General features: G+C 42.6%; 1 protein-coding gene across 2 annotated transcripts in view; it reads right to left on the bottom strand.

The window, feature by feature from the left end:
- Window positions 1-20313, bottom strand: part of fermt1 (FERM domain containing kindlin 1) — an 86058-nt gene extending 65745 nt beyond the window's left edge. Inside the window, exons 1-2 of one of the 2 annotated variants that reach the window (XM_068045736.1) lie at window positions 20253-20313; window positions 10401-10574 (exon numbers count right to left, since the gene is read on the bottom strand). In XM_068045736.1, coding sequence (XP_067901837.1) covers window positions 10401-10551 — 151 coding nt within the window. In that variant the 5' untranslated portion in view covers window positions 10552-10574; window positions 20253-20313. Of the gene's footprint in view, window positions 1-10400; window positions 10575-20044; window positions 20127-20252 lie in introns of those variants that run through there. The other variant, XM_068045734.1, reaches the window with a different exon arrangement.
- Between the last annotated feature and the right edge of the window lie 1826 nt (window positions 20314-22139).

Below are 22139 nucleotides of genomic sequence, written 5' to 3'. Positions count from 1 at the left end.
GCTCCCGCGCCAAGCTGAAAAGGCGGGGGGGATCCCTGCCTCTGCATTTTCTCGGCCTCCACCCCCACCGGAGTGATCCTCTGGTCTTTTTAAAATCGAAGTTTCAGGAGGCGGGATCCCCGACCCGGTAAAATTTTTTAAAAGGGACCAGGATCCTGCCTCTAGGAGTAGCCAGCCAATCAGAGGGCTGGCAGCTCAGCAGTATCGACAGCGCCACCAGGAACGGCGGCCACCACCGGTACTGTAGGGGCATTGGACCCAGGCCCAATGCTGGAACCCCAGAACACAACTAGGTGAGACAGGGTAGCCAGGGTCAGTCTAGAAGGCCCCAGCAAGGGGAGTGGTGGGGAAGGTGGTTAATCATTCCAGGGGGAAGGGGGTCCCGGGGGTAAAGTTGTTCCCAGTGGGGGTCCTCCATGGGCCACAAATTGCCCACGAAGGAGGGACACCCCTCCCCCCCACCCCCACCCGAGGGAGGCCAACTTGCTTTACAAGACGTCCTCCCCGCACGGCGGAGGCTCCTACTGCTGCTGGCAAGATCCTCGTGGCGGGAAGAGGCCCTTAATTAGCTGTCAATAGGCCACTTAAGGCCCTCAATTGGCCTCTGGGTGAAAAGGTCATCATCAGCCTATCTCTCCCCCGGGAAGATCGCTGGGCGACGGGGAGGGGGAAGGCCCTCCACTCCCCCGCCCCACATCGCAATACTCTGCAACCCTCACCTCCAATCCAGCCTCTGGGGGCCTCGCAAAATCCAGCCCTCCCTGTCTGAACATGACCCTTCATCTCTACTTCCTCTCTCTCTTCATGTGGACCAGCTATCCCATTTGACGCCATATCTTCCAGGTGCTACATGCTCATCCATCTGATAGACTGAAGCTCAGTCTGAGAGTGTACATTCAGTCTGGCCTTTCATCAGGTCACTGAAGACGAGAAGAATCACTTGGCGGTAACTGATAAAATTCAGTAGGCTAGAATAGTGGAGTATGGTTATTCATTCAATCCCCTAGCTTTGTTATAATTTACCTAAATATTGGACAGGTAAAGACATACTGCAGTCTACAGTACACTTAAGGACTGCTTATAGGACTGGTCAGTGATTCATGAAACCCAAAAGTATAACAATGAATTTTAACTGTAATGAAAACAGAAAATACTCAGTAGGTCAGGCAGTACCTGTGGAGAGAGAAACAGAGTTAATATTTCAAGTTGATGACCTTTTGTCAGAACTGGAAAAGTTAGAAACATAACAGCATTTAAGCAAGTGCAGAGGCAAGGAGGGGAGGAAAGAACAAAAGGCAAGGTCTGTGACAGGGTGGCAGGCAGGAGTGATTAAATGTCAAAAGGGGCAATGGTGCAAGGCAAAAGGGAGTGGTATTGGGACAAGTAAAAGAAACAAAAAGATGGGTCAAGCGGAACTGTAATTGGCAACAGCAGAACCATTGCCAGAATATGCTTTCTGAAAAATGATCTGAAATTGTTGAACTTCATGTTGAGTCCAGAAGGTTATAAAGTGCTTGAAATTGGTGAACTCAAAATGAATTAACTTATTACTTTTCTCATTTTTGATTGTTGCAATTAATTGGAGAATATTCATACAAAGAAAAGCAGCAACTTATTGTGCTTTGAAATTAGATCATGCACCCTAGTACATAAATTATCGCAAAGTTCAGAAACTCTACTCTTGATAGTAAAAATAGATACCCCACTTCAAAATTTAAGCAAACTGAATTAATGTTAAGGAATGAAAGTAGTTACCCAGTGCATAGTTAATAGTTGAGAAATAAACTTCTTGGAAGAACTAGTAGCCTACATTTATTTTGCTCAGGAGGTATGTCAGAGAGCCACCAAATAAACAATGAAGTACAGCAAAATTAAAAACCATTTGCCGTTCTGCCATGGTTTCACAAATTCTTGCCACGTGTAGCATTTCCCATCAGAAGTGCCATATTGTCTGTCATTATTACCACAGCAACACTGGATTCAAGGGCTGCCCACTCATTCCTGATGGAATGCTATGGGCAATACAGGGCTCTTTAAAATTTAAATGGCCAATACGGCTAAGTAATTGGTCACAAAGGTTTAGGTGTCGTTTTTAAAAATGCAATTTTAATTTATTTAAGCAGCAGCAAATGGCTGCTTCCTGCAACTGCTCCCTGCCATCTATCCCTGCACCCACCCCCTGCCATCACAGGCAAATTGTCCAGAAGAAGCCATAAAAACCACATGGAAAATGCAATAGACCCTCCTGGTAGAAAATTAGCTAGGTGAAGAATGCACCTTTGTAGCACACGCAAGTCCCACCAAAACAGGTGAGTAGACGATCTAGACCAGTATAAAACTACAGACATGCAAACAAGAACACAGAAATACTCTAAGTACAGTGTCATGCTGGACCCCCACCGGCCAAGAACGAGGCACATTAATTTTGTCATGAACATTGATTTTAAACTGTTACTGGAGTGAAGGAAGGACTTTTTAAACACAGATCAGCCGTGGCTGGAAAAGACATTTGCGTATTAACAGAAATTGTTTGGAAGGACAAAAGGAGCCATTCCCTGACACATTCAACCCACAATGGACTTTTGATCACCAGACCTTGAAGGTGGGGGAGCTCGCATTCCAGGTTGACTGCCAAGATGGCCGAATACACAAATGGACATGGTCAAACCAGCTAATCACATGACTAACCTGCTGGGCAACCTGAGTTTTTGAATTTGTACAAACAGTTTGGGCTGAAAGCAGAATGCTCCTGGACTGAGAAGATCTCTCCAGGCTGGCTTGCCACAGCCTCTCCTGTCTGCCTGCTCCCAGCTCCTTCTCACAGAACTCCAAATCCACTGAAGACACATGAACCCCAAGAGACAGAAGTCTCCTACAGCGAACAAGGTTTAAGAATAATACTGGGCCCCAACAAAAAACAAGACCTACCTACAATAAAGGACACTACAGTGGGCTCGAAGAACCGTACCACAAAAAATCTCCTCAGATATTGCCTCAAACTTTTCCACTTTATTTCGTTTGTTTTCTTGCTGTCTCTATCTGCTTGTATTGCATGTGCATGCTAGCGTGGGTGTGTCGTGTATCCGTAGGCATTAACTGAATTAGAATTTAACTTTAAGTTTAATAAGTATCAACTTTTCTTCTTTAAACCCAACAAAGCCTGTTTGTGCTGGTTTCTTTGCCTTATAATTGGAAAGTGGTAAACGAGGAGTCGCCAAGGGGCAGCTAAAAACATGGTGTGTTTAAAATTAAACCCTGTTACGGTAAGACCAGGTGAAGGCTGAGAGGGACCCCTAGACACCTTTCTCACCTGGTCTTAACAACAGAAATTCTATAAATGATACTCAAATCAATATTATTTGTCCATTATAAAACTTGTCAGCTGCACCAGTATAATACTAACTGCCCAACCAGAGGGACAGTCTTGTATAGCATCTGAATGCCCTCATCCATCGCCTGACAAGTTTAGCCAGATTTTAGCCTGGCTGCTTTGTGGAGCACAGTAACTGAGGGGTGAGAAATGAAATGAAAAACAACAGGATAATTTTTACCATTCAGAATGTTGAACCAGATTTTGCTGAAAAATAATAAATTGTGAATGATACACACTGTTATTAATGTGCAAACTGACCAACAACTTGTAACGAGGAGAAAGAGATACCCCGTGAACTGCAAACTGCCATAAATTGCGGGCCAATTTGCACCGCTCCGGCATTAGCTTTGCGAAAATGGAATCTCGTGCTTAACCTCCCTATGATTTGCATGAAGCTGCTGCACTTGCACATAACTGTCAGTTTAATGGGCAATTAAAGTCTAGTAATCAATAATGTAAGTACTTTTTCAACAACATAATTAATGACTGCCAATCAACTTCTCTTGCCCAGCTGGTTAACTATTAAGAGGTAGGAATCTTAAGTCCTTGCCTCAATACTAGTCTCATAAATAGATGGTTGGGGGATGCAATGGAGAGCAAGATGTAGAGGGGAGATGAGGAGAAATTTCACTCAAAATTGCTAGGATCTGGAACGCTCTACCTGAAAAGATGGTGGGAGCTGATTCCATAAATAATTTTAAATGGGAATTGGGCTGATACTTGAGGATAAGGACTCTTCTTTCAGAGAGCGAGGTGAGGCTTGATGGGTTCAATGGCCTCATAATTTCTATGATTCTGTGAATTATAAATGTGCAGTCTCATTCCTTCGGGTTGTGAATTGTTTTAGGAGACTTTAAAAATGTTTAACTTTTATATTTTATCTTTCCATTCCTTTCGGTCCCTTTCCTTTCTCTCTTAATCCAATCTTTCTTTCCCTCTCTATTTCTCTTTCTGTACCTGATATGGCATTAACTTCACCCCCTTTAATTCACCCTCCTTCTCAGTCCCAACTCCTGTTTGGTTGTGGAGAACACACAGTTTGTCCCATTGTTCACCAAACGTCCTATTGTCCTCACGCTGCCAGTTACTGCTCTGCTCGCACTTTCCAACAACCTTGTGAGTAAAAATTTGAAACCTAAACATGCATGAACAGGTCTAACTAATGGGCATGTCAGGCGATGTCCTGCTCCAGCAAAAACCGGCCCATTGTATCCCTTCAGTTAGTATCAAACAGCCCACATTTTCTCATCTTTCTAGCTGATTATAATCTTCCTGACTGAAGGAAGACAGGCACTGTGGAAAGACAGGCTGATTGTGTATGTGCAGGAATAGTATAAATAATAGATCAATAAATGTTTTTCTTACTTAGGTTGCATAGACATAGCACTTTAAAGTAGAGTAGGCAGCAGCAGGGGAAAGGAAGACACACAGTAAACCAGACTCAGGAGGGAGGAAGGCAAAAGCTGGGGCACAGGTTGAAGAGGGAAGGTGAAAGGATTTGTAAACAAGGACAAGGATTTTGAAACAAGCACATAAATGGGGTCGATTTTAACTCCATATAAGTGAATGGGTTTTGAGTGAGTTATGGAGTGCAGAAAACCCTCAGCAGATCAGACAGCATCTCCGGAGAGAACTGGCAAGCTGACATTTTGTGCTCAGACCTTTTGCCATACTGAAGGATTTTGAATATAGGCTTCTCACAACCATCAGACTTGCCTGTGTACACAAAGCTGTACCTCCTGTGTATATCCTTGTAAAAGCAATTTAAGGATGCACACATCGTCATAAGAACTCCCGATCAAACTATGTCTCGACTTCAGAATAAAAGCAAAATACTGCAGATGCTGGAAATCTGAAATAAAAACAAGAAATGCTGGAAATACTCAGCAGGTCTGGCAGCATCTGTGGAGAGAGAAGCAGAGTTAAGGTTTCGGGTCAGTGACCCTTCTTCGGAACTTCCGAAGAAGGGTCACTGACCCGAAACCTTAACTCTGCTTCTCTCTCCACAGATGCTGCCAGACCTGAGTATTTCCAACATTTCTTGTTTTTATTCTAGACTTCAGAATACAGCTTTGCAATTTTGTTACCTACAAAATTAGCAATAATGAATGATCAGTGACAATATAGAATCATAGAAATTACAGCACCACAAGAGACTATTCAGCTCATAACGTCAGTGCTAATGTAAACTTTTCACTCAGATCTACTCTGATTACATGTTGCTTAGTTTGCTCAAAGCTGTGTTATTCTAAATATAATTTTATAACAAGCATATTCCCTTTAACAATCATCCTCATTAAAAGTTTTTGCTGAATAATCTGTTATCATAAGTGTACCATGAGAACTCATCAGAAAGTTGTTGCAAATTTATTGGGGTAGATAGCACATGACTCCACGCTTCACAATCAACAAAGACAGCTGCTTTTAAATATTTTCTAAAATACAACACAAATTCTCCACAAGACCCAGGTGAATGAATACTTAAGACCTGTTTGGTTTCAAATTGCATCAAGTGTCGCACAGATAAGTTTCATAACTTTCCCCTTTATGTACTGTGGAATCGCCAGAAAACACTGGAATCCTAAATTTCACATTGCTTCAAATCATTGGAGAGATATTGTTTCTCCAGTGGATGATTGGTTAAAAAAAAACAGGGCTAATTTTCTAAGTGCGTTGTTGCATCTGTGGAACACGTAGACGAAAAAGCAGTGGAGATTTGTCTTTTTAGAGCTCTGCCCCCACTGTGTTGCCCCAGTATCTCCTGGGTCATTTCTGTTATGTCACTGGACCTGCATCTGAAGTAGGTGATAGAACTGTAACCAGAAGGCCCCAATGCTGGTGACCAGAAGCACAGCTGTTGAACTTTCAGGCCTGCAGCCTGTTTCTAATCCTGCCTTCTGGCACAATGCCCAGGCAGGGAGTTAGCGGCACCGGGAATACATCTGGCCCATTCAAACGGCCCAGGGAAGTACATATTGGTGCACAGGACAGGAACAGCACAAGTTTATGTTCCAAACTTGGACAAGGAGACGTAACGTTAAATTCAGAGCCAGACCATTCAGGAAAGAAGCTAGGAAACACTTGTTCACACAAAAGGATGGTAGAAGTATTTGAAACTCTCTCCCACAAAAAGAAGTAGCTTGTTAATTAATGATTTTATATAGGAGATTAAAAGATTTTTCCTAGTCAAGTGTATAAAAGCATATCGAGCCAAGGCAGGTGGATGGAGTTAAGATACAGATTAGCCATGATCTCAATGAATGGTGGAAAAGGCTCAAGGGGCTGAATGGCCTAATCCTGTGTTCCTATAAACTATCCAATTTTCTGATATTAGCTTTGTCCAGGCAATTCAGTACATCTTGGTGCAGGCCCAGGAAAATCCACCTTAACATATTCGCATCTACCAAAAATTTGAGGCTGAAGGGATATTCAACTATTTACCCAACCTCACTGAATAATATTTTGCATTTATATAGCATTTTAAACCACTGGGACATCTCAAAGTACTTCAACACTGCAAATTGCTTTTGGAAATGCAATGACTATTGCTCTATAGGCAAACAAGAAAACTAGTCTGCACCAGCCACCTCCCATATACAACCATGAAATGAAAGACCACATACTCTGTTTTTTATTTCACTAAGTAGTGCCGGTGAAAGGAGAGATGTTGACCAGGACATTAGAATAATTCTGCTAATTTTCAAAAGGCATTATTGTTCCTTTAACATCCACCTGAAACAGTGGAAGATGCAGTTTAATGTCAAAGAATTGCCACTTCAGACAGATCAGCACTCCCTCAGTATTGCATTGGAGTAGACTTCAAATCCTGGTATAGAGTTTCTAACAAGAGGCAAAAGTGCTTCCAAGCTGATACAGCAAAGTTAAAGTTGATAACTCTTTAAGTTAGTTTGACTATTTCTTTTAAGAAATAAAGTCTAGTGAAATATACTGGCTTTAGAAAAAAATATTTTCCTGGGATCTGTCTCCAGGTGCAATGAATTCAACCTGCCCAAAGTTCAGATATTCACTGCCTCCAGGTGATCTAGTGCACCCCAGGAAAATTTCCTGTCACACTGAAGTAATTGACAATTACCCAACTCAGTTTTAGACTATAGTCGTGGTTCTTTAAGGGTCTTCATTATTCAGCCTTCTTTCAAAACCTGAACCCTGTGATTACAGCTGCCTTTGAAGTTAAATTGTTGTTATTGCTGGTCTTCCAAGACCATTGCTATACAATTTGTTTAACTCACAGCAAAATAAGCAATCACGTCTACCTAAACCGAATGAGGACAAAGATGATAATTGTGTCAGAAAATAGTTTTAAATCAATGCTATATTAAGCAGCAATACCTTTTAGTTGCAAGGAATTAAAAGGAATTTCTAAGCTAGCTTTAAAAAGAAAATTCAGTAATAATTATTCATAATGCTGGACTCTTTTCACATTAACCATTTCCTTAGTGACCCTACAATCTTCGTGCGGTGATAGCTGATGTCATTGGTTTCACAGTGCTGGCCATGAATCTTGATAATGTGTATTTTATGTTTTTTGTTGATCCATTGGCCTATTGCGCTAATCAATGAAATTAATACGATCTTGTACAAAAGCTGTTTGAACAGATTTATTGTCAATATGCAACAGCAAATTCCAATGGAATTTAGTGGCATTGAGATTTAGAAAACCAACCATCACCTATCCCCATGATCTTAAACATCCAAATTGCTCCTTTGAATGAACCGTGACAAATCATTTTGCTAGAATAGCTTAGTACTTTACTGCTTTTAATGCATGTATAATACAGCCTCTACAATGCGAAGTGAGTAGTGATCTTGCTCGGTGCTGTCATGCAATTTTGCATTTCATAGTTGCACTCAAGTAAGAAAATCAAATCAAGAGTCTCCCAGAGATCTATAACTGGCCCCCTACTCTTCCTCATCTACATGCTGCCCCTTGGAGACATCATCTCTCGACATGGAGTAGGCTTCCAAATGCACGTTGATGACACTCAACTCTATCTCTCCATCATGTCTCAACCCTTCTCTGCCTCTGTATTCTTAGGTCGCTTGCCTGTTATTCAGTCCTGGATGAGTCGCAATCTCTTCCTGTTAAACTGTGGGAATGGCCAAACTACTGTCATTGGTCCCTGCCACAAACTCTGCATCCTCACCACCTGTTCTGACCCTTTCCAAGCCTACTGTCTCAGGCTGAATCAGACTGTTTGCAAACTTAGTGTCCTATTTGGCCCTAAGCTGTGCATCTGACCCCTTAAACTCCGTCGCAAACACTGCCTACTTCTACTTCCATAACTTTAACTACTTCTGTCCTTGTTTCCGCCTGGATGCCTTGGTCACCTCCAGACTTGACTATTCCAATTGTGCTGTTGGCCACCTCCCATCCTTCGCCCACTTTAAATTCAGCTTTGTGGCCCATATACTACCTCGCAACAGGTCCCAATTACCTGTCATAAATAAAAACAGAAAATACTCAACAGGTCTGTAACTCTGCTTCTCTCTCCACAGGTGCTGCCAGACCTGCTATTTCCAGCATTTTCTGTTTTTATTTCAGATTTCCAGCATCCGCAGTATTTGGCTTTTATTCCAATTACCTATCACGCCTGTACTTGCTGACCTACATTTGCACCTTATGTTTAAACTCATTTATAGCTTGGCAGCTTCCCTCTTCTTCTCCAGCCCTCCAACCTCCATTGCACTCTCTGTTCCCTGACTCTAGCCTTTTCTCCACATCTTCAGCAGTCTAGGTCCCATGCTTCAGAAGAGAAAAAGTGATAACTGATATAAGTTAATACTGTTCTTTAGATACCTACTACATCCAAAATATAGGTTTGTCAGTAAAAGAAAGAAAAAAAGTGTGGTTCCTTGTATTTTTAGAATTTTACATTACTCAATATTTATTAGGTTTGACTATTGCGCTCATTAAGATAATATTAATGGCGGAAGTGGAACATTTAATCACTACCATTTTAAATTTGTTCTTGGTATGTGAATGATGCTGGAAGGTCTAATTTATTGCAAATCCCTAGCTTGCTTGAGCAGGTGCTGCTGGGCCTTCTCCTGGAACTGTTGCAACCTTTACAGTGATGGTATGCCTGCAAAATGTTCAGTAGGGAATTCCAGGACATTCACCCATTAAAGGAACAGCATTTTTAGGTACGAGGGGGAAGTTTGCATCCCTACTGCAGAACCTTGGCCACATCAAGGAAGTTGCCTATATCCGGGCCTCACAGCTCCCACAATTCTGCATCAAAATGAACGCAAAATTTCATGTAGTACATAGTTGAATTCCTGATTTCCTCTCCTGGCAGGCTCTGCAGCTGGAGCATTACATCATAAGTTATCCCTGTAGAGTATAGCACTAAAGTTCACATACTTAAATGAGGTTTCCACCAAACCTTGTCAGAGTCATGGCAGAAATTTCAGCTCCCATATTTTACCATCAGTTTCAGAAGAATACCATCTACTACACCAGGTTGATTCTTCCATTTCTCATGCTATCTATCCTCATGGCCTCGGAGAGTGAGATTGCCAACACAGGGCCAATTTGCTTCAAATTCTGGAGGGCTCTGTGTTGCAAGCCGCAACTCACCAGGAAATGAGGTGAGACTTTCCAAACTACAGTGAGTTAAGACACTTACAGAGGATGCTGGTGGAGGGGCAATGGGGGAAAAGGATGGAGCTTGGGAAGCTCAGTTGTATCAAACTAATAAGGATCAACTGACCTTTAGTTGTCAGCCATTTTCATATGTCCACATGCCTGTAAAACATTGCCCATTTTATCCCATTGATCTGAGTTGATCTCAACTTAGGTCACAAAGTGCATAAGACATTGCTCCAACTCCCGACACATCTCGTCCTTCAAATTCTATGCTAAAATAATGTTCACTAGTAGAAAATACAGGGTTTAAAAAAGATACAAAGGACAGCCAGAACTCAAGAATTTGCTGAAAATTGATTCATCAGGCATAACATCATTCACACTTGGAGACAAATTATTAAAGGAACTTCCACTTACAAATTTGTTCCACTAATTTTAGCATGACTCCTCCAACATGGAAGTCTCCTGTTACTCTCAAATTAAACTCCAATGGTGAATCTTCATTTGGCTGATCTACCTGAACATTAAGCTCCCATGAGGTGGTTCCATAATCATTAGATGATGTCATCTTGTCAGGATCTAACTCCAACTCTATTAATGAAAAATACAAAATTTACAAGGGTTAGCATTTCATGTCTTAGTGGTCAAACGCATAGCATGGGTTTTCACGCAGCCTGACCTCTGATTAACAGTTTACACGGCCTTTCCTGTAATTCAAAAATTTTAACTAATGTTATTTTCTTAAAGATATTAGGCAAAAATTTCCTTAAAGCAGCTCATTATTTCAATAGTTTTAGGAGTTTGAAAGGTCCATCAAATTTATTTTGTGGCACATTTACATTACCGTATTTTTGTTGCAGAATAACATACCTCTTCAAATTTTAACAACTGATCAGTCCTGATGGATCAGAAGACAAATGCAGTTTACAGTGTAGCACAGAATCACCCGAACCCAGGATCAGTCCCCCACCTTTATTGAATTAGTTGATCTTAGCTGGTCAATAATTGAAGTAATACAATTAGTCTCTGGGACCCTGAGCTACAAATAGGTGAAAGATCTGCCAAGATTATCTCTCATGCTCATAATCCATTAGTTCTTGCTGTAACGTGCGAGTTTGTGTGTTTGAACATCAAGTGAGGCCATGCTTGGGGCAAGTTTAGTTTTGCTGTTTCCCCATGTTAAATAGCTTGTCTCTTACTCTCTAAGCTTGCTTACACACAAACACACGCACGCACACAATTTCAGTGAGGTACCAGAAGGTTGCTAAAGCCCAGGACACCTCAAGTCCTTCAGGAGACAAAGAACAATAGGAGCAAGAGGAATTCTGACATCTGACACATTGTTAATAAAATATGACCGTGAATACATAACCTAAATCTTACACTGAATTTTTCCAATGCTATCCCTGATTGGGCAGCACTTAAGGTTGGCAGTAGATACAAAAAGACATCTTTCCAGTCATCAACACTCTTTCAACAAAAAAAATCATTTCTGTGAAATAAGATGATGCAGAAGATCAATTTACTCATTATTGGCCTGTTCTAAGTTATTCATTGTTTTCAGATCCATCTCATTGTTAATCCTACCTTTGAATATTTCCTCGTATATCATTTTAAGCTGATGATTTTTATTAAAAAGATAGAAGAAGTCGGTAAAGGAAAGTTTTGTTTCTTACATCAACACTCAGCCTTAAGTATTATCAAATCAAGCACAGCACAGGATAGATTCATTGTCACTCAAATGAATACTCTTCAAATGAACAGTTTCTGTTATACCATTGTGACATTTGCATTATCTGCAAAAGCCATTCTCATCTCCTCTCAGTGAATCTGTCAATTAGTGCAGTTTGACCTGCGTGGACTTATTCATCCCACTGAAGGGCCCTCATGCTTGCAGAGGAGGAAGACCTAAAAGATAGTTTCTAAACCAACTGAATCACTCAGTCCTCAGGCGTATCTTTTCATTACTGTATTGTCACATTGATCCCTCATGAACAATGTTAGCTCCCTCTGAATGGGCAACATAGTCAAAAGAGCAGAAATTCCCACACGAATTAAGGATGATTGATATGCATCAGGAAACCTGTCTAATATACTGCTCATGGTCATTCCTGCTCAGATCTTCCTCGGCTCTAACTAGTGATGCAGTGTGAGTTCCTAGGCGTGGATCAGGCTGCCCCTGGAGCTTACATGCATAAAAGTGGGATCTGAAGGGCCCAAGCAGCGATGTGCAAAATGCTACTTCCACCCCCACCTTATTGCACTGAAAAATAAAACAATGGATTTTAAAGTACAACTATGATTACAGTTAGGAAACCATACAGTTGGTTAAAGGGTACACAGAAAAAGTTGTGCAGTTCTACCTTTGTTAGAGTCACAAACTGCAAAGTTGTGAATGCAGTGAGCTAAAGCATCTTTCAATGCATTGGTGTTGAGCGCCAGCAATTGTCAATTATCTTAAATCAGCTGTTTATATTTCATATGAAGTGAAACAAAGATGTTCAGACATTTCACACTATTCACAAACCAATAGAGGGTTCCTGAAAGTGCAGGCATATTTATGGATGGTGTGTTTGAGGTACTGATGCATGTCATGAGGAAAAAGGAGTACCACCCTCATTGGCACTCAAGGTCACAAACAGAAAGGGGACAGTCATCCAAAATGTTGAAAAGAATGGTAGCTTTCTGCAACATCCAGAGGAGCTGGCTACAAATGTGGAGGATGGTAGTTGGGCAAAAAAATAAAGAACTGAAATCTCCTCATTTTTCTCCATAATTATGGAGGAATGGTGTAGCACTGACTTTTTAAAGTGAGGAAGCTCACGTGCAAGAGATTTTCATTGTTTTTATGATGAAAAACTGGTACATGCAAGTTCCCTCGTGATATTTGGCAGCTTCCACCCATTGAAGCCATTATTTCCATAGCTCCACCCCCATTCAACAGAGTAACTGATATGAGCTGTCATCTTTCACCCCCACCAATTCCCTGTTGTGAATTTATAGCCAGTTAAGAGGCACTGCACACACCAAACACCCGATTCCAACGTATCTGAGGAGTTTGAGTACTGAAGAGTCTCCAATCTTTTTTTTTTACTAGATTTCTGCAATTTGCTTGACAGTGTCCGAACAATTTGTTTCACTTTCCCTTAGTGAGACCTGCATTTTACATTGCTACGTTGCTGTCAGTCTTATTGCAAGAGATTTTTGTGACCACTGACACCACTCCCTCAGAATGACTGAACTGTCAGTATGGGCCTACTCTATCACAATGGAGCAGGAAGAGGAACAGCAGAGGCAAGACACCATGAAAGTGAGGAATCATGGCAGAAGGCAGTAGCCTTCTTGCTATTACCCCTCCTAGAGAGTGCATCAACAACACAGGTCACAGCAAAACCTGAGGAGCTCTGCTTCTCCAAGGAAACCAGAGGCGTGTGACATTTTGGAAGACAACCTCAAGCCACAGTCAACTCCCCATACAGCATAATCTGTACAGATCAAGGTCACCATGGCCCTGAACAATCTGCACTTGCCATATGACAGATGCCATTTTCCACGAGCACCTGACATCATCCACTGTAGTTTAAACCATGCAGAGAAGGGAGACAGTTCATTCAATTCTATAGGCTTGCTGGCATTCCTAGGATGTAGGGGAATATTGACAGCACCCATCTAAGCTCTGAAGGAACCAATTCCAAACCCGCTGTCACAAGTCAAAAGAAAGGGGTTCGACTTGCTGAATCTCCAGGTTGTCCCTAATGCCCAGCAATGGATGCTGCATTACCTCCACTACCCCCACCACCTCTTCCCCTTCCCATGGCACCTTCCCCTGCAATCACAGGAGGTGTAATACCTGCCCATTTACCTCCTCTCTCCTCACTATCCCAGGCCCCAAACACTCCTTTCAGGTGAGGCAGCGATTTACTTGTACTTCTTTCAATGTAGTATACTGTATTCGCTGCTCACAGTGTGGTCTCCTCTACGTTGGGGAGACCAAACGCAGACTGGGAGACCGCTTTGCGGAACCTCTCCGCTCAGTCTGCAAGCATGACCCCGAGCTTCCGGTTGCTTGCCATTTCAACACTCCCCCCTGCTTTCATGCTCACATCTCTGTCCTGGGATTGCTGCAGTGTTCCAGTGAACATCAACGCAAGCTCGAGGAACAGCATCTCATTTACCGACTAGGCACACTACAGCCTGCCGGACTGAACATTGAGTTCAATAATTTCAGAGCATGACAGCCCCCCATTTTACTTTTATTTTTAGTTATTTTTTTCTTTGACCTTTTAAAATTTTTTTTGTGTGTTTATTTTATTTCATCTTAGTTTGTTCAATTTGCTTACCCATTGTTTTTTTTCATGTTTGTACTTGCGGCTGTTCAATTTTCAGTCCGTTAACACCCTATATGTAATAATGCTTTGTCTTTCAACACACCATTAACATATTGTTTGCCTTTGCTCCATGACCTTCTGGTCAGCTATTCTGTGACCTTGTCTTATTTACACCTTCTCCTTTGTTATCTCTTGCCCCACCCCCCGCTTTACTTGCTTATAACCTTTTACATTTCTAATATTTGCTAGTTCTGAAGAAGGGTCACTGACCTGAAACGTTAACTCTTCTTCTCTCTCCACAGATGCTGCCAGACCTGCTGAGTATTTCCAGCATTTCTTGTTTTTATTTCAGATTTCCAGCATCCGCGGTATTTTGCTTTTATTATAATGGATGCTGCATGTCTGCCATGACACTTTCATCCTGTGGCATTCAACCATTACACAGCTATTCAGCAAAGAGAGCCTAATCTACAGATGGATCGTGAGGGACAACGCCCACCCGCTGATGCCATTACTGATGATACCATTTTAAGTAGCCCACTACAAAGCAGAGGAGCATTACAATCGAGCCCATGCAGCAAGGAAGGTGGTGTTGGAGAAGATCCTTAGGGTTTCTGAAAGGCTGATTCAGGTGCTTGGGGTGTTTTGTAATTTGAAACTCAGATCAGTGTCAAGCACGACCATATGTTACTGGGTTCAGCATGAGCAAGGAACTGGGAAAAGGAATAGCATCAAGGATTAAGATGCAGGGTTTCTGACAAGAACCAAACAGAACCACTTCAGTTTTGCCAGTGTTCAGATGTTCTGGCTCATCCACTGCTTGATGTTGGATAGACATTTGGACATCACAACAACAGTAGGGAAGCAGAGAGTAAAGTTTAGAGGCATTACAGCAGAAGAGGAGGCCATTCAGCCCATCAAGTCCATGCCAGCTCTCTGTAGAGCAATCCAAACAGTCCCATTCCACCGCTCTATCCCTGTAGCCCTGCAAATTTATTTCTCTCAAGTGGCCTTTCAATTTCTTGAAATCAGATCATAAGGCTCAAACTAGATGTTGTCGGCATATTCTCAAAACTGATTCCAGAATTATGGATAACATCACAGAGAGGTAGCATGAAGCTAAGGAACAGAAGGGGCCAAGGCTGGAACACCAGGGCACGCCAAAGGTAATTGTTTGAGCAAGGAAGGCAATGCCATTGCAGCAGATATGTCAGATATGTAGTGACAAGTCTGAATGAGACCACGAAGTGTGACGGTGGTGGACCTGGAAGAGGCTACAGAAAAGTTGAGGAGAATGAGGAAGCTTAATGCACCTTGTCACAAGATAACACTGTTATGGTGGGTTTGGTGCTGAGGACAGGGTGGAAGCCACAATGAAGGGATTCAACTAAAGTTGGTGGTATGCAATTCTTGAGGTGACATTACAATTGAAAAAAAAAAATTATTTCATGGGATGTGGGTGTCGCTGACAAGGCCAGCATTTGTTGCACGTCCCTAAATTTCCCTTGATAACTGAGTGTCTTGCTAGGCCATTTCAGAAGGCTGTTAAGAGTCAGCCACATTGCTGTGGGTCTGGAGTCACATGTAGGCCAGACCAGGTAAAGATGGCAGATTTCCTTTCCTAAAGGACATTAGCGAACCAGATTGGTTTTTTACAACAATTGATGATTGTTTTATGGCACCATTACTGAGATTAACTTTCAATTCCAGATTTTTAATTAATTAAATGCAAGTGAGTGTATCACTGGACCTGATTTTCAGCAGGAAAAGAAATGGAGACTTTGTAACCTAATGGTTGTGAACGTTTTAGTTTGCAACGAAGCCTCAACTGGTTCTTCACAAATATCTGCTGGCTTCACCATCATTACTTATCTGAACAACAATCTCCAGGTATACCTTAACAAAGAAATATTTGGTCCCAATTACAACTGAAACTTGATCCTACAAGCCAAATCAGTTCAAAGACATTCAATAATTTTGGGCGGCACAGTGGCGCAGTGGTTAGCACCGCAGCCTCACAGCTCCAGGGACCCGGATTCGATTCCGGGTACTGCCTGTGTGGAGTTTGCAAGTTCTCCCTGTGTCTGCGTGGGTTTTCTCCGGGTGCTCCGGTTTCCTCCCACAAGCCAAAAGACTTGCAGGTTGATAGGTAAATTGGCCATTATAAATTGTCACTAGTATAGGTAGGTGGTAGGGAAATATAGGGACAGGTGGGGATGTTTGGTAGGAATATGGGATTAGTGTAGGATTAGTATAAATGGGTGGTTGATGTTCGGCACAGACTCGGTGGGCCGAAGGGCCTGTTTCAGTGCTGTATCTCTAATCTAATCTAATCTAATCTTTGAAGACTAAAAAAAAACTATTAGGATGGTGTTGATGTTTATTGATTCTTTCCCCCCAAATTTACCCAGGTTTTTTGGCCTCAGATTTGCTCTCCCTTTTTGATACTAAAACAGAAAATGAAACACCTTCCAAAAATATAGGTTTTTAAAATCAGCAATAAAAAACTTCACTGATCCTTAAGTTTAAAGGATTTACTAAGTCTACTTGTCAAGAATCAAATTTAAGAGATAAATACATTTTTATAGCAGAATATAGTCATAGAGAGATACAGCACTGAAACAGGCTCTTCGGCCCACTGAGTCTGTGCTGACCAACAACCACCCATTTATATTAATCCTACATTTAATCCCATATTCCGTACCACATCCCCACCTTCCCTTAATTCTCCTACCACCTACCTACACTAGGGGCAATTTACAAAGGCCAATTTACCTATCAACCTGCAAGTCTTTGGCTGTGGGAGGAAACCGGAGTACCCGGCGGTCACAGGGAGAACTTGCAAACTCCGCACAGGCAGTACCCAGAACTGAACCCGGGTCGCTGGAGCTGTGAGGCTGCGGTGCTAACCACTGCGCCGCCCCAATGGTTGTATAAACATGGAGGTGACTGTTTTGCTTTGCTCCATTTTCTGGTTAATTACTGACAAAACAACAAAGTCAAAGGGTAGCGGTGGGGGTAGGCAGGAAAGTGGAGTTGAGTCCACAAATAGATCAGCCATGATCTTATGGAATGGTGGAGCAGGCTCGACGGGCCAAATGTGCTACTCATGCTCCGAGTTCGTATGTATGCAAAGTGTGGAAGCTGATGCCACAGGTACCGTTCAGCTCCTACTTGGGCTGCAAAACATCCTATCTCATACCAGGTCCTGTTTGCCCAACATACCTCTCTTCACTGACCTACAACAGTTGTGCTGCAGGTTAGCAAGGCCATAATAAAGCAATTCAAACACTAAGCTTTATTTCTAGAGGGATAGAATTGAAAAGTAGGGAAGTTATGCTAAACCTGTATTGAATCTTGCTTCGACCACACAGAGTACTGTGTGCAGTCTGATCACCATATTACAGAAAGGATTAGAGGCACTAGAGAGAGTGCAGAGAAGATTTACATAGATGATACCAGAAATGCATGGGTATACATAGCCATCCCTGCTAACACTAAATAACACCTCACTGGAAGTGGTTAGCAAATTCTGCTCCCTTGGGTCTTCTGTGACAAACAATCTGTCCCTTGATGCAGAGTTTGATACACGCATAGGGAAATCAGCGACCACCTTTGGCCGACTTGCGAAATGCACATGGAACAGCCCCAAGCTGACCCTTAGGACCAAGCTGATGGTTTATAAGGCCTGTGTTCTCAGCACCTTGCTGTATGGCTGTGATACATGGGTGACTTACAGCTACCAGGAAAAGCAGCTCAATAATTTCCATCTTCGTTGTCTGTGGTGCATTATAGGTATATCCTGGCAGAACAAAATCACAAATGTGGACGTCCTCTCAAAGGCACAGCTCCCAAGTGTGTTGGCACTAATCAAACAGAGGCAACCTCAGTGGATTGGACAGGTCTGCAGGATGGAAGACAGTTGCATACCTTAGGACCTTCTGTATTACGAGTTAACTGGGGCCAGACAACCAGTGGGGTGCCCAAAGCTCCACTTCAAGGATGCTCGCAAGCGTGGCAGGAGGGCCCTAAATGTTGACTATTGCACTTGGGAGTCACCAGCTGCCAAAAGAGGGAAATGGCGACACATCCTGTGGGCTGGTGCGCACTACCACAGTGACCAATCGCTACAGCAGCTTGGCAGTAGGTACCGTCAAAAACAATAACTCACAGAATCACTTGGCAGCTTCGCGTGCAGCACTTGTGCCAGAACCTGACTCTCAAGGATTGGCCTTCACAGCCACCAAAGATGCATCAAGAAAAGACACCCCACCAAAATGGATTGTTTGCTGAGCGTCCATCATCTTTCATAGATGGAAGGATGCCAACCAACCACATATCAGGAAAAGATTGACAAGACTGAGTGGTGACCTAATAAAATTATGAAAGTTTTGCTAGTGGATATAGCGAGAACGTTTACTCTTGCGGGCAAGAAGCCATCAATATAAGGTAGCCATCAAGAAATCCAATAGGGAATTCAGAAGAAACATCTTTGCACAAAGAGTGGTGAGAATGTGGAACACGCTGCCACAGGAAGTAGTTGAAGTGACCAGTATAGATGCATTTAAGGGGAAGCAAGGCAAGCATATGAGGGAGAAGGGAATAGAGGGTTATGTTGATAGATTTAGATGCGGAAAGACGGGAGGAGGCTCGAGTGTATAAACACCAGCATGGACTGGTTGGGCCAAATGGCCTGTTTCTGGGCCATATAACCTATGTAAGCTCCTAGACCCAAACTACTTCAGACTTAAAATTGGTACCTTTGTGGTTAAATTCCTTCATAAGACTTGCCTGTCCTTATCTCTACAACTCCTCCAAACTCTGTTCCTCTGACTTGCTCATTTTGGACAATCTCACACTTTCTCCCTTCTTTATCCTACCACTGGGCCTCTGCTCTGGAATTCTCTCCCTGAACACCTGTGCCTCTCCTTTAAAACCTTACTTATCCAACTCGTTAACCAAGCTTTTGGTCAGCTGAACCAATACCTTACCCTTTCATTCAGTATTCATTTATTTTACATTCGTTGAAAGATCTTTGGGGTGTTTTCCAATGTTAAAGGCAGTACCCAAATGCAAATTGACACTTGATATATAAAAAGTTTGGGGAGGAAATCGACCTAATGTTGCTGTTAGAACAAGGTCAGATTATAGGGAACGTCAGCTATTAATACTTGTGAAATGTTACCTGTCCATTGATAAATAAATCAGGGTGCAGGCATGGAGTGACACTGAGTAAAGAATTTTTAAAAAAACTGCTCAAATCTGTTTTCCAAGATTGAAGACAGCAAAGTCCAAATTGAGAAAATCTGGTTACCCCACATTCCTTCTGATCCTGTTGGACAAAAAAAACCCTGGTAATGTAAACTGAACGTTGATACCGCCTGCTGTTCAGCAAGTGATTACTTGTGTAAAACATTCTCAGGCTATAAATACAAAACTCTTGAAAATATTATCGACCATTAACAACAATGGCCTATTGAATAAGCAGCCCAATTAAAAGGCATTAATACAATCTGTTGGGGCGGGGCATGAAAAAAGGTGCAAGGGACGATATATATTTTTTTAAATCAGGAGAAATATATAAAAACAAAAAAAAGAGGGGAAAAAAATCGAACACAATTAGACAGGAATACAATGAATATAACATGTCGGAAGGTTTGCTTTGAGGGAGGTTCTTTCAAGTTTGCAGTCCGACATTAGGTTTAAGAGGTAGTAAAGTGTGACAAAACTCACCAAGAGGTTATCAAAGGTGAGGGTCTTACTTTGAGGTGATGCCAGTCGGAGAGAATGAGGGGGATTCCCGCCCTTCTCGAGCCGCCGCTGTCGTCTTGCTCCTGGCAAACGACTGAAGGTCTCTTCTCCCTCCCTATCAATGTTGACCTGATATTCTGGCTGCAAACGACAACTTCTACACAACCCCCCCAAAAAAAGGTAAACTCACCTTTACAGGAGGCTTAAGAAGAAGAGGGGAAAAAAAAGAACCGCTCGACATTCAATAGAAATTCGTCCTGGTTGAATTTGCAAAAAAAAAAATTAAATGTTCTTTTTCTCCCTCAGTCAGATTTGCATCCCGACTCACTGCTAAGTTCTACACGCCGCTAAAGTTGGGAAAGAGAATGGAAGGTGAGAGAGAATTCAATCCCCTCAAGGCACAAAGATTTTCACTGACTTCCTGCCAGCCAAGGTACGCTTTCTTTAAATGCCGGAACTTCGGTACACAACAAAGATTGTCAAAAATGCAAACTGATATGAAGCGAAGCTTTACCTTCCCCAACCCTCGCCACCCAAAAAATGTACCTTTTTCATTAAATTTGTATATTACATTATGTTAAAAGGTATATTACAATACAATTCAAGTGTGGCAGTAAAGAGCATTACAGATCAATTGGTTGAATACTGTACATGACACTCCAGGGCAGTAGTTCTCAAAACTTTTTGGCTGAAGGATCCCTTTTCAAATGGATTAATAATCACAGACCCCCCAACTAAATTATAACACTGGTAATATGAAAGATAGATCGACTATTGACATGCTGTTCTCCCTTCGTCAGATACAGGAGAAATGCCGTGAACAACAGATGCCCCTCTACATTGCTTTCATTGATCTCACCAAAGCCTTTGACCTCGTCAGCAGACGTGGTCTCTTCAGACTACTAGAAAAGATCGGATGTCCACCAAAGCTACTAAGTATCATCATGTCATTCCATGACAATATGAAAGGCACAATTCAACATGGTGGCTCCTCATCAGAGCCCTTTCCTATCCTGAGTGGTGTGAAACAGGGCTGTGTTCTCGCACCCACACTTTTTGGGATTTTCTTCTCCCTGCTGCTTTCACATGCGTTCAAATCCTCTGAAGAAGGAATTTTCCTCCACACAAGATCAGGGGGCAGGTTGTTCAACCTTGCCCGTCTAAGAGCGAAGTCCAAAGTACGGAAAGTCCTCATCAGAGAACTCCTCTTTGCTGACGATGCTGCTTTAACATCTCACACTGAAGAATGCCTGCAGAGTCTCATCGACAGGTTTGCGTCTGCCTGCAATGAATTTGGCCTAACCATCAGCCTCAAGAAAACGAACATCATGGGGCAGGATGTCAGAAATGCTCCATCCATCAATATTGGCGACCACGCTCTGGAAGTGGTTCAAGAGTTCACCTACCTAGGCTCAACTATCACCAGTAACCTGTCTCTAGATGCAGAAATCAACAAGCGCATGGGTAAGGCTTCCACAGCTATGTCCAGACTGGCCAAGAGAGTGTGGGAAAATGGCGCACTGACACGGAACACAAAAGTCCGAGTGTATCAGGCCTGTGTCCTCAGTACCTTGCTCTACGGCAGCGAGGCCTGGACAACGTATGCCAGCCAAGAGCGACGTCTCAATTCATTCCATCTTCGCTGCCTTCGGAGAATACTTGGCATCAGGTGGCAGGACTATATCTCCAACACAGAAGTCCTTGAAGCGGCCAACACCCCCAGCTTATACACACTACTGAGTCAGCGGCGCTTGAGATGGCTTGGCCATGTGAGCCGCATGGAAGATGGCAGGATCCCCAAAGACACATTGTACAGCGAGCTCGCCACTGGTATCAGACCCACCGGCCGTCCATGTCTCCGTTATAAAGACGTCTGCAAACGCGACATGAAATCGTGTGACATTGATCACAAGTCGTGGGAGTCAGTTGCCAGCATTCGCCAGAGCTGGCGGGCAGCCATAAAGACAGGGCTAAATTGTGGCGAGTCGAAGAGACTTAGTAGTTGGCAGGAAAAAAGACAGAGGCGCAAGGGGAGAGCCAACTGTGCAACAGCCCCAACAAACAAATTTCTCTGCAG

The sequence above is a fragment of the Heterodontus francisci genome, chromosome 13 (genome assembly GCF_036365525.1).
Source record: "Heterodontus francisci isolate sHetFra1 chromosome 13, sHetFra1.hap1, whole genome shotgun sequence".
In the NCBI taxonomy this organism is placed as follows: domain Eukaryota; kingdom Metazoa; phylum Chordata; class Chondrichthyes; order Heterodontiformes; family Heterodontidae; genus Heterodontus; species Heterodontus francisci.
The sequence above is the reverse complement of the archived record's forward strand: the minus strand, read 5'-3'. Positions and strand labels throughout refer to the sequence as shown.